Genomic DNA, 12727 nt, shown 5'->3' with positions numbered 1-12727 from the left:
GAACAGTACAGGCGTGAGATTAATCCAAACTGAGAGGCAACAATATGTGGTAGTATTTGTCACGATGCCGGCTGGCAGGTAGTGGATCCTCTGTGCCAGAGAGGGATTGGCGTGGACCGTGCTAGTGGACCGGTTCTAAGCCACTACTGGTTTTCACCAGAGCCCGCCGCAAAGCGGGATGGTCTTGCTGCGGCGGTAGTGACCAGGTCGTATCCACTAGCAACGGCTCACCTCTCTGGCTGCTGAAGATAGGCGCGGTACAAGGGAGTAGGCAAAAGCAAGGTCGGACGTAGCAGAAGGTCGGGGCAGGCAGCAAGGATCGTAGTCAGGGGCAACGGCAGAAGGTCTGGAATCACAGGCAAGGAACACACAAGGAACGCTTTCACTGGCACTAAGGCAACAAGATCCGGCAAGGGAGTGCAGGGGAAGTGAGGTGATATAGGGAAGTGCACAGGTGCAAACACTAATTGGAACCACTGCGCCAATCAGCGGCGCAGTGGCCCTTTAAATCGCAAAGACCCGGCGCGCGCGCGCCCTAGGGAGCGGGGCCGCGCGCGCCGGGACAGAACTGACGGAGAGCGGGTCAGGTACGGGAGCCGGGGTGCGCATCGCGAGCGGGCGCTACCCGCATCGCGGATCGCATCCCGGCCGGAGACAGTATCGCAGCGCCCCGGGTCCGTGGAACCGACCGGAGCGCTGCAGTGAGGAAGGTGTAGCGAGCGCTCCGGGGAGGAGCGGGGACCCGGAGCGCTCGGCGTAACAGTACCCCCCCCCTTGGGTCTCCCCCTCTTCCTGAGAACCTGAGGATCAGACTTTTGTCCAGGATATTGTCCTCAGGTTCCCAGGACCTCTCTTCTGGACCACAACCCTCCCAATCCACTAAAAAGAAGGTTTTCCCTCTGACCTTTTTAGATGCTAGAATTTCTTTGACGGAGAAGATGTCCGAGGAGCCGGAAACAGGAGTGGGAGGAACAGATTTGGGAGAAAAACGGTTGAGGATGAGTGGTTTGAGAAGAGAGACGTGAAAGGCATTAGGGATACGAAGAGAGGGAGGAAGAAGAAGTTTATAAGAGACAGGATTAATTTGACACAAAATTTTGAAAGGACCAAGATAGCGTGGTCCCAACTTGTAGCTAGGGACACGGAAGCGGACATATTTAGCGGAGAGCCATACCTTGTCTCCAGGGGAAAAAACGGGGGGAGCTCTTCTTTTCTTATCCGCGAACTTCTTCATGCGTGATGAAGCCTGTAAGAGAGAATTTTGGGTCTCTCTCCATATGATGGAAAGGTCACGAGAAATTTCATCCACAGCGGGCAGACCAGAGGGCAAGGGAGTAGGGAGGGGAGGAAGAGGGTGACGGCCGTACACCACGAAAAATGGGGATTTGGAGGAAGACTCAGAGACCCTGAAGTTATACGAGAATTCGGCCCTTTTTTAGATTCTCCTGGACGTATTCGGACATGGCAAGAGTCTCTGGGGCAGAGAGAGGATAAATTCTGCCCCGGGGTGGAGTAGTGCCCGGGAGGAGGTCGATAGGGCAATCATAAGGCCTGTGAGGAGGTAGAGTCTCAGCTTGTTTTTTGCAGAAAACATCCGCGAAGTCCATATAGGCCTTAGGGAGACCGGTTACTGGAGGAACCACAGAGTTACGGCAAGGGTTACTGGGAACCGGTTTTAGACAGTTCTTGGAACAAGAGGACCCCCAACTCTTGATCTCCCCAGTGGACCAATCCAGGGTAGGGGAATGAAGTTGAAGCCAGGGAAGTCCAAGGAGAATTTCCGAGGTGCAATTGGGGAGGACCAAAAGTTCAATCCTCTCATGATGAGATCCGATGCTCATAAGAAGGGGCTCCGTGCGGAAACGTATAGTACAGTCCAATCTTTCATTATTTACACAATTGATGTAGAGGGGTCTGGCGAGACTGGTCACCGGGATGTTGAACTTGTTGACGAGGGAGGCCAAAATAAAATTTCCTGCAGATCCAGAGTCCAAGAAGGCCACTGTAGAGAAGGAGAAGGCAGAGGCAGACATCCGCACAGGCACAGTAAGACGTGGAGCAGCAGAGTAGACATCAAGGACTGTCTCACCTTTGTGCGGAGTCAGCGTACGTCTTTCCAGGCGGGGAGGACGGATAGGACAATCTCTCAGGAAGTGTTCGGTACTAGCACAGTACAGGCAGAGGTTCTCCATACGGCGTCGTGTCCTCTCTTGAGGTGTCAGGCGAGACCGGTCGACCTGCATAGCCTCCACGGCGGGAGGCACAGGAACAGATTGCAGGGGACCAGAGGAGAGAGGAGCCGAGGAGAAGAAACGCCTCGTGCGAACAGAGTCCATATCTTGGCGGAGTTCCTGACGCCTTTCGGAAAAACGCATGTCAATGCGAGTGGCTAGGTGAATAAGTTCATGTAGATTAGCAGGAATTTCTCGTGCGGCCAGAACATCTTTAATGTTGCTGGATAGGCCTTTTTTGAAGGTCGCGCAGAGGGCCTCATTATTCCAGGACAATTCTGAAGCAAGAGTACGGAATTGTACAGCATACTCGCCAACGGAAGAATTACCCTGGACCAGGTTCAACAGGGCAGTCTCAGCAGAAGAGGCTCGGGCAGGTTCCTCAAAGACACTTCGGATTTCCGAGAAGAAGGAGTGTACAGAGGCAGTGACGGGGTCATTGTGGTCCCAGAGCGGTGTGGCCCATGACAGGGCTTTTCCGGACAGAAGGCTGACTACGAAAGCCACCTTAGACCTTTCAGTGGGAAACAGGTCCGACATCATCTCCAGATGCAGGGAACATTGGGAAAGAAAGCCACGGCAAAACTTAGAGTCCCCATCAAATTTATCCGGCAAGGATAAGCGTATCCCAGGAGCGGCCACTCGCTGCGGAGGAGGTGCAGGAGCTGGCGGAGGAGATGACTGCTGAAGCTGTGGTAGTAACTGTTGTAGCATAACGGTCAGTTGAGACAGCTGTTGGCCTTGTTGCGCTATCTGTTGTGACTGCTGGGCGACCACCGTGGTGAGGTCAGCGACAACTGGCAGAGGAACTTCAGCGGGATCCATGGCCGGATCTACTGTCACGATGCCGGCTGGCAGGTAGTGGATCCTCTGTGCCAGAGAGGGATTGGCGTGGACCGTGCTAGTGGACCGGTTCTAAGCCACTACTGGTTTTCACCAGAGCCCGCCGCAAAGCGGGATGGTCTTGCTGCGGCGGTAGTGACCAGGTCGTATCCACTAGCAACGGCTCACCTCTCTGGCTGCTGAAGATAGGCGCGGTACAAGGGAGTAGGCAAAAGCAAGGTCGGACGTAGCAGAAGGTCGGGGCAGGCAGCAAGGATCGTAGTCAGGGGCAACGGCAGAAGGTCTGGAATCACAGGCAAGGAACACACAAGGAACGCTTTCACTGGCACTAAGGCAACAAGATCCGGCAAGGGAGTGCAGGGGAAGTGAGGTGATATAGGGAAGTGCACAGGTGCAAACACTAATTGGAACCACTGCGCCAATCAGCGGCGCAGTGGCCCTTTAAATCGCAAAGACCCGGCGCGCGCGCGCCCTAGGGAGCGGGGCCGCGCGCGCCGGGACAGAACTGACGGAGAGCGGGTCAGGTACGGGAGCCGGGGTGCGCATCGCGAGCGGGCGCTACCCGCATCGCGGATCGCATCCCGGCCGGAGACAGTATCGCAGCGCCCCGGGTCCGTGGAACCGACCGGAGCGCTGCAGTGAGGAAGGTGTAGCGAGCGCTCCGGGGAGGAGCGGGGACCCGGAGCGCTCGGCGTAACAGTATTATTTTAAGGGGGTATGATATCTGTCAGGGTAATATTTGGGGGAAACAGTATCTGGCAGGGTTATAATGATTATTGTCTTCATATAGAGAATAAGGATCTTCTCATGAAATGAGGAACCTATGATGTCCATACATCAATCTCTGTAGAGAAGATGTAGCTGGAAGAAGTCCTGCCGTCTGGACCAGATGAAGAGGAAAAGTAAAGACAACAGAAAATACGTCACTCAGGTCATTGATATCATTGTGTATTCTGCCTTACTAACTGTTACGCCGAGCGCTCCGGGTCCCTGCTCCTCCCCGGAGCGCTCGCTGCGTTCCTCTCTCTGCAGCACCCCGGTCAGACCTGCTGACCGGGAGCGCTGCACTGGTGTCACCGGCGAGGATGCGATCCGCGTAGCGGGACGCGCCCGCCCGCGGGTCACATCCCAATCTCCTCACCTGACCAGTCCTCTTGCTGTCCTGTCCCGGCGCGCGCGGCCCCGCTCTCTAGGGCGCGCGCGCGCCGGCTCTCTGCAATTTAAAGAGCCAGTGCACCATGAATTGGTGCCTGGCCCAATCAGTACCTACACCTGCGCCATATGTATAAAACCCCATTTCCCCTTCCTATCCTTGCCGGATCTTGTTGCCTTGTGCCCTGTGAAAGCATTTAGTGTGTTCCCAAGCCTGTGTACCCAAACCTTCTGCTGTTGCCCCTGACTACAACTCTTGCTGCCTGCCCTGACCTTCTGCTACGTCCGACCTTGCTCTTGCCTTGTCCCTGTGTGCCGCGCCTGTCTCAGCTGTCAGCTGGGGTTGAGTCGCTATCGGGTGGAACGACCTGGGGGTTACCTGCCGCTGCAAGTCCATCCCGCTTTGTGGCGGGCACTGGTGAAAACCAGTAACCCCTTAGACTCCGTTCCCCTGGTACGGCCCACGCCATCACTCCACTTACACAGAGGATCCACCTCCAGTGTCCTCGCTGCATACCAGTCCGGATCCTGACACTAACCCATCACTACTGTAGTCACTGCAGTGATGACAGGTAAAACTGTACCCTAATCTGCTGCTCTACAGCTGTTACAGAACTACTGAGGCTCTCCATGCATGATGGGAGTTGTAGCTTTGTAAAAGCTGGAGAGCCACTAGAACTAAGGTGGGGTCCCAGTAGTCGGACCACCAACCAAAATGGGTTGCATGGTCCAAAATGCCTATATTTGGTCCCAATCCGGGCTTGCATACACATCTCCTCTAGCTCTATCTGTATATTGCTGCTGCTTATGGGATCAGGATATAAAGTAGTTATACACATCACCCTCCAGCTCTATCTATATACTGCTGTTGTCTCTAGGGGATCAGAATATATAGTATTTATACACTTCCCCACTCAGCTTTATCTGTACACTGCTGCTGCTATTTTTATGGGATCAGGATATATAGTGGTTATACACCTCCTCTCCCATCTCTATCTGTACACTGCTGCTGCTATCTCTATAGGATCAGGATATATAGTACTTATACACCCCCCCAGCTCTATCTGTACACTGCTGCTGCTATCTCTATAGAATCAGGATATATAGTACTCATACCCCCCCAGCTCTATCTGTATACTGCTGCTGCTATCTCTATAGGATCAGGATATATAGTACTTATACACTCCCCCAGCTCTATCTGTATACTGCTGCTGCTATCTCTATGGGATCAGAATATATAGTAGTTGTACACCTCTCCTGAGGTTGTGTTCAAAAATTACATTTCTTGCTGCAGTTTTGCTGTTTTTGCCATGATTTTCCCAACATTGTGGCAAAACCGGTGATATTCTACCACTATTGTGCAAATCATGGTAAAAACATGTAATTTTTTCCCATCAATTTAGCAAAATCCATACAGATGCAAGGAGGAGGTGTGTCAGGCACCGCTTTGTGTGGTGGTCGACACAGCTCAGAGCATTGGGAGGGTCGGGTGCCAGGTGGGAGATTGCAGGGGGTCTTAGCATTCGGACCCCCTGCGATCAGACACTTATCCCCTATCCTGTGGATTGGGAATAAGTTGTTAAGTACCAGAGTTCCCCTTTAAGACATCAAATCTTTATAAACCACCTCAATCATGTTTATAGGTCAAATCACCTTCACTTTATGGCACTATATCTATAAACAAAATACTTCATGTAGTGGTCACTGACAACAACCTAGTGGGCACTAGGACTGTGCGGACATTGCGTCCCCCTAGAAGACAATGTCTACGGCCCAGATTCCACCTAAAGAATAAACCAGACTATTTTTTTTGTTGCAAAATTCCTTAGTGTGCACTGTGCAATGCGATTCTTCTGCATCAGAATTTTAGAGTGGAATTTCAAAGAATTTTTTATTTTTTTTTTTCAGAGAAAAGTATCTGCAGTATCACCTCTGCAAATCAGCCAGATCCTTAAATGGGCGCTCTTATTAAAACTCATTTTTGCTATTGCACTCCTGGTAAATTAAAAATCTTTCTAATGTACAGTACTTTGTTTAAGAAAAATGAAGTTTTATTTGTGTTTAAAAAAGCTGCCACTAGGTGTCTCCCTACTTGTCCAGAGAACATCCCCCCCCCCCCCCAACTCATGCACAGACTTTGGACTCCTGCTGGCCTGTCAGATGTCCAAAATCAGGAAATGCTGAGGAGGGGGGTGCAGCCTTAGCCAATCATAGCTCATCTCACATTGAACTGCTGTGGGCTGTATGTAGCAGAGTGAGGGAGGAAGTTCTCCCCTGTATGGCTTCAGATGATGTCACGCCTGCTGGGGAACACCCCTTAACAAGTCTACAAATCTGACTGAGACTGAGCAGAAAATACAGAGCAATATCAAGGTACAAAACTAACAAATAATACAAATAAAGGCAGGGGGTGGTTTATCGTGATGGGGGCAGTGACCTGGGAGGATTATAAAATTTAACAAGATCATGAGAGGTTCTCTTTAAGTATCACCCACAGGATCCTAGTCTGACTCAGAAAAGGATCCCGCCTCTCACTAAATTTGGATCCCAGTGTAACACCAGATCCTGCAGCCATTGTAGATTCTATTCTCTGCAGTTAGTTAGGAGTACTCATCATTAATAGGGGGGGTCACATTTATATATGTTTGGTAGAAACTGGGTCACACCACCTTTGTTACACCCACCATAGGTTATTATACCAGGGTTGCTTTTGTAGATTGTTACCCCAGTTTGGCCTATTATACACCATAAGGGATGTAATCATACACAATTATATTTGATTCCCTGTATATATATTTTGTTTTATTGTTTTATAATTTTTTATGTGTATCGAGCTTAGGCTACTTGTTATACCTTAGCTAGGTGGTGTACACCAAGAAGGGAGGTCTATTCTGCCATAGTTTGTCACTCCCCAACCACAGGGCAAGGGAAATATTAAAGGGGTACTCTGCCCCTAGACATCTTATCCGAGAACACGGGGGTCCCGAGTGGCGGGACCCCCACGATCAGGCATCTTATCCCCCTATCCTTTGGGCATCCCAGACATCTGGTGCATGGTGCGAACTTTGCTCCATGCCGGATGACTAGCGATGCAGGGCGGAGGCTCGTGATGTCACGACCACGCCCCCTCAATGCAAGTCTATGGGAGGGGGCGTGACGGACGTCACGCCCCCTCCCATAGACTTGCATCGAGGGGGTGAGGCTATGACGTCATGAGCTCCCGGCGCCAGCTCCAGCATTCGGAACAGTTTGTTCCAAACGCTGAGCAGCAGAGTACCCCTTTAAGATTTCTTCCGGACAAGACTTCTCCACAGAACCAGCCAAACAAACATTTTAGGCTCCTTTCTCCAGTACAATACCCACCTCTTTACAAACTTCCCATGTCTTTTGCCCCACACAGCAGTGCCTGCTTTCTGTCCCCATGTAGTAGTTAGTCCCCCTCTGTGCCCCCAAATATAGCTGCGCCGCTTCAGTGCTCCACTGCTTCTCAGCTCTGGGGACCTATTTCTATCGTTCATAGCAGTAGGCCCATAGTCCGCAGGAGCACTGGAACACCCAAGCTGGTGGTAGTTACTGCCCACAGCAGCCCGGTGCCCGCACTTCTGCTGCCCTCCTTCTCTGCTTCTTGCTACAGTGATTTTATACTACCATTTCTTTTCAAGTACCCCCTGGAGAACTGCTAAGTACCCCTGGGGGTACTTGCACCCCAGGTTGGGAACCACTGATCTACATCATAATACATACCACTGGACAGGGACGTGCACAGACATTTTGGGGGGCAGGGGCTGAACTGAAAAAAAAGGGCACTTCCCATAATTATCTATATAAATGTCCACATAATAAAGCCAGACTGCCCAGGGCACTTTTAGGAGTAACATCAAAAGGGCAGGGGCTCAAGCCCCCTTTCTAGTCAACCTCTGCCCATCCAAGTGTGGTGTCCCGGTACTGCATCTGCATCCTATACGGTACCTGTTTATAGGTTCCCTTAGCCAGAGTCCCTAGGACGTCGGGGTCCTTTTGTATAGTCCACCCCTAGTCACCTCTCACCCCTATAGTCATTGCTTTAGTCATATGCTCCTTATTTGTGGAAGTTTAACTGTGTAAAATGTATAAAAATAGTTAATTACCTGTGAGAAGCGTAGCAGGACCTGCAGGTCACGTGATCAGGTGAACTCTATGGTATTTCTGCTTGAGGACCTTTGGAGGTCCTTGTGACGTAATGCACTCATTTCCTTTGTGACGGTGAGTGACAGATGGCTGGACCAATCAAAACGGCCCCGCCCCTGCCCATATAAGGGCGCGGCGGCCATTAATCTCTCTCTTGGTTCCTGGCTGTTGACGAGAAAGGATCTGCGCTGCTGTCATCAGTGAGTCTAGGCCTTAGCCTTGCGGCGACGGCTGATCTATTCCAAATTGTGAGTGTATCAATCCCTAAACACTCTGCAAGACCATCGGACCTTATCTATCCCCTAAATCCGGACGGATCTTCGCAATATACCCTGAATTCAGAGACTATTATCTAAAGTCAAGGTCCGCAACATCTGTCAGTCATTGAAGTATAGAGAGACTGTTTGATTGAGACTGTTACCACTCTGTTGATGTACCGCAAGCCGTTAAGTTAAGTTTATGCAAGTTCAAATTCAACTACCTTGTGGACCTTCAGTCTTTATTCTTATGCGCCTATCGTTACTGGGAAGGGCAGCGATAGGCCGGAGAATCATCTCAGCATACTAGCCCTCAGCCTGGCGTCACGAACTATAGGGTTAACATTAACCCCTGATATACCAAAGCAAGTCCCTGACTGTACTACCCTACCCCTGAGGCCTACCACACAAGTCACTAGACATACAAGTTATATGCAGCCCACCAGGGCCGGGGTTGATTTGAGCACTGGTTTTTAGGGTCATGTAATGACCCCGGGAGAGTGAATTCATAGGGAGAGAGAAGTCACCTGCGTTGCTGCCTATCATCTGAAGTTGGAGGGGGCAACTCGGCTCACAAACACTGCAATATGCAGAGTGTGCTACTGAGCCTGCCCATGACGAGCAGCGGCACAACCAAGCTCTCCGCCTGTGTCACAACAGAGCTCAGGGCAGATGTTGGGACCTACATAGAATCCACTGGTCCTTTAGTGGGTCAATCGGATGCTGCAACTAGAGTCGCCACCTTCCTTGCTAAAAAATAACGGGCATGCTAATTAGCATAATTAATTATAGATGCATAACATCACAGGATACACATATGCAAGGGAAATCTTGTCCTATTCCGACCCGTATAAATTTTTTTATTTTACCATATACGGGCCTGTATGAGGCTAATTTTTTGCACTATTTTTGCACAATTTTGTTTAGATGTGACTTTTTGATCGCTTTTTTATTTTTAATTTTTTTTTTAGCAAATTCGGGAGTTGCAGTTAGTTGTTAACTACAACTCACAGCATGCCCTGATACAGCCTGTGGCTCAGCAACTGCCCCAAACAAAAACTACAACTCCCAGCATGTTAGATTATATAGTAGTATATATAGTATAGGTCAGTGTTTTCTAATCAGGGGTGCTTCCAGCTGTTTGAAAACTAGAGCTCCCAGCATGCCCGGACAGTTTTGCAACAGCTGGAGGCACCCCTGGTTGGGAAACCCTGATATAGCATATGGTGCAACATTCCGGGAGTTGGAGGACTAGTTGGATAAATACCGGCCAATGCATTGCCGGTAATTTTAATATAAAAAATACCGGCAGGGTGGCCAAAATACCAGCTATGCCGATAAAATACCAGCCAGATGGCACCCCTAGCTGCAGCAGGGGAGTGGGCAGCGTAGATGGAGATCCGAGAGCTCCAATGATAATCCGGCCCTGGACTCTTGCTTAGGTCTGCCCCTTCCTTCTTGCATTTATGAACAAGGATCATCTCCATGAACACCAATGTTAGGGTCAAACAGGCCAAGGCTCGTCTCTCTTAAAGGGGTACTCCGGCGGAAAACAAATGTTACAATCAACTGGTGCCAAAAAGTTAACCAGATTTGTAAATTACTTCTATTTAAAAATCTTGATCCTTCCAGTACTTATCAGCTGCTGTATGCTACACAGGAAGTTTTTTTTTTAGTTTCCTTTCTGTCTGACCACAGTGCTCTCTGCTAACAACTCTGTCCATGTCAGGAACTGTCCAGAGCAGGAGAGGTTTGCTATGGGGATTTGCTCCTGTTCTGGATAATTCTTAAAATGGACAGAGGTGTCCGCAGAGAGCACTGTGGTCAGACAGAAAGGAAATTCAAAAAGAAAGATTTTTAAATAGAAGTAATTCACAAAACTGTTTAACTTTCTGGCACCAGTTGATTTAAAAAAAAAAAATTCCAGTGGAGTACCCCTTTAATCCTTCCAGTACTTATCAGCTGCTGAATGCTACTCAGGAAGTTCTTTTCTTTTTGAATTTCCTTCCTGTCTTACCATAGTACTCTCTGCTGACACCTCTGTCCATGTCAGGAACTGTCCAGAGCAGAAGAAAATCCCCATAGCAAACCTATCCTGACATAGACAGAGGTGTCAGCAGAGAGCGCTGTGGAGAGAGGAAATTCATACAGAATATAACTTCCTGTGGAACATACAGCAGCTGATAAGTACTAGAAGGAACTTAAAATAAAAACATTTTTGCCGGAGTACGGCTTTAAAGGACCAGGCTCACCAGTCAAGGGGCAAGCTGGTTAAAGGGGTACTCTGCTGGAAAACTTTATTTATTTATTTTTTTTAAATCAACTGGTGCCAGAAAGTTTAACTTAGCGGCTGTATACTACAGAGGAAATTCTTTTCTTTTTGGATTTCTTTTCTATCACGACCACAGTGCTCTCTGCTGACACCTCTGTCCATGTGAGGAACTGTCCAAAGCAGGAGAAAATCCCCATAGCAAACATATGCTGCTCTGGACAGTTCCTAAAACGGACAGAGGTGTCAGCAGAGAGCACTGTGGTCATGACAGAAAGGAAATCCAAAAAGAAAAAGAATTTCCTCTGTAGTATACAGCTGCTAATAAGTACTGGAAGGATTAAGACTTTTTAATAGAAGTAAATTACAAATCTGTTTAACTTTTTGGCACCATTTGATTTAAAAAAAAAAATACGTTTTCCACCGGAGTACTCCTTTAAACAACGTTTGCCCCTCCAGAATGGGATAAATGAAGGTGGGTAAAGGAAGGGCACCCACAGAGGTCACCATTTTGCTTGTGTTTGCATCTAACCTGGTCTATCTTATGACAAGTTACTGCAAAATATTGCTGAGATGCCTTTCCAGTGATGGATTACCATTCCCATGAGACGCCTAGTTCTGTTGCTATGATCTTCCTCCCATCTAGTGAAATATATATCAATGCGATCTCATCTTGGTACATTAACAAAATAAACAGTAGCTCTACGGCTCTGAGAATGATGAACGCTCTTAGAATGGATATACTGCTGTACAATAGGTCTGACTTTACCCTGGAGCTCTTTGTCACCCAATTCATGTTCCCATGTTAAGGAAGAGCTGACAGGCATTAACAAAACTGAAGACAATGAGGGAGGGGTACTCCGCAGGTGTGTATTTGGCAGCAGGAGGAGTATTAATCATGTTGCATCAACCTTATGGAATTTCAACACCCAAACCTCCAATTTCGTACGACAGAACCTCAACTTGGTTCCCTCAATACCTCAGAGACCTTCTACGTTTTTCTAGGTACAAACTCGCAGGAGCAGATTGAATGAAGCATTTCATACCCCAGTCATTAGCTACAGTACATTGGAGTAGGTTGCTATGGAAGAGGCGCAGGCCTTTGTATAAATTTGGTGCATCTTTACAATCTATGGGGGGAGATTTATCAAAACCTGTCCAGAGGAAAAGTTGCTGAGTTGCCCATAGCAACCAATCAGATCACTTCTTTCATTTTTTAACAAGGCCTCTGCAAAATGAAAGAAACAATCTGATTGGTTGCTATGGGCAACTGGGCAACTTTTCCTCTGGACAGGTTTTGATAAATCTCCCCCTATGGGGGAGATTTATCAAAACCTGTCCAGAGGAAAAGTTGCCCAGTTGCCCATAGCAACCAATCAGATCACTTTCACTTTGCCTTGCACTTTCACGTTGCCCATAGCAACCAATCAGATCACTTTCATTTTGCAGAGGCCTTGTTAAAAAAAATGAAAGAAGCGATCTGATTGGTTGCTATGGGCAACTCATCAAAACCTGTCCAGAGTAAAAGTTACCCAGTTGCCCATAGCAACCAATCAGATTGCTTCTTTCATTTTTTAACAAGGCCTCTGCAAAATGAAAGTGATCTGATTGGTTGCTATGGGCAACATGAAAGTGCAAGGCAAAGTGAAAGTGATCTGATTGGTTGCTATGGGCAACTGGGCAACTGTTCCTCTGGACGGGTTTTGATAAATCTCCCCCTATGTAATTTATGACCTGCTGTAGATTTCAGCTACAATTTACCCCAGTCCCTGGCATAAATTATAGTTAATCTGTCGTGCTATGGAGAG

At 48.6% G+C, this 12727-nt stretch overlaps 1 protein-coding gene across 2 annotated transcripts in view; it reads right to left on the bottom strand.

The window, feature by feature from the left end:
- LOC130296985 (keratin, type I cytoskeletal 13-like) overlaps nt 1–11730 on the bottom strand; it is a 48003-nt gene extending 36273 nt beyond the window's left edge. The window contains exon 1 of one of the 2 annotated variants that reach the window (XM_056549110.1): nt 11689–11730. In XM_056549110.1, coding sequence (XP_056405085.1) covers nt 11689–11715 — 27 coding nt within the window. In that variant the 5' untranslated portion in view covers nt 11716–11730. Of the gene's footprint in view, nt 1–11515; nt 11540–11688 lie in introns of those variants that run through there. The other variant, XM_056549111.1, reaches the window with a different exon arrangement.
- Between the last annotated feature and the right edge of the window lie 997 nt (nt 11731–12727).

This window comes from Hyla sarda, chromosome 12, assembly GCF_029499605.1.
Source record: "Hyla sarda isolate aHylSar1 chromosome 12, aHylSar1.hap1, whole genome shotgun sequence".
Classification (NCBI taxonomy): domain Eukaryota; kingdom Metazoa; phylum Chordata; class Amphibia; order Anura; family Hylidae; genus Hyla; species Hyla sarda.
This window is presented reverse-complemented; position numbering and strand designations above follow the sequence as displayed.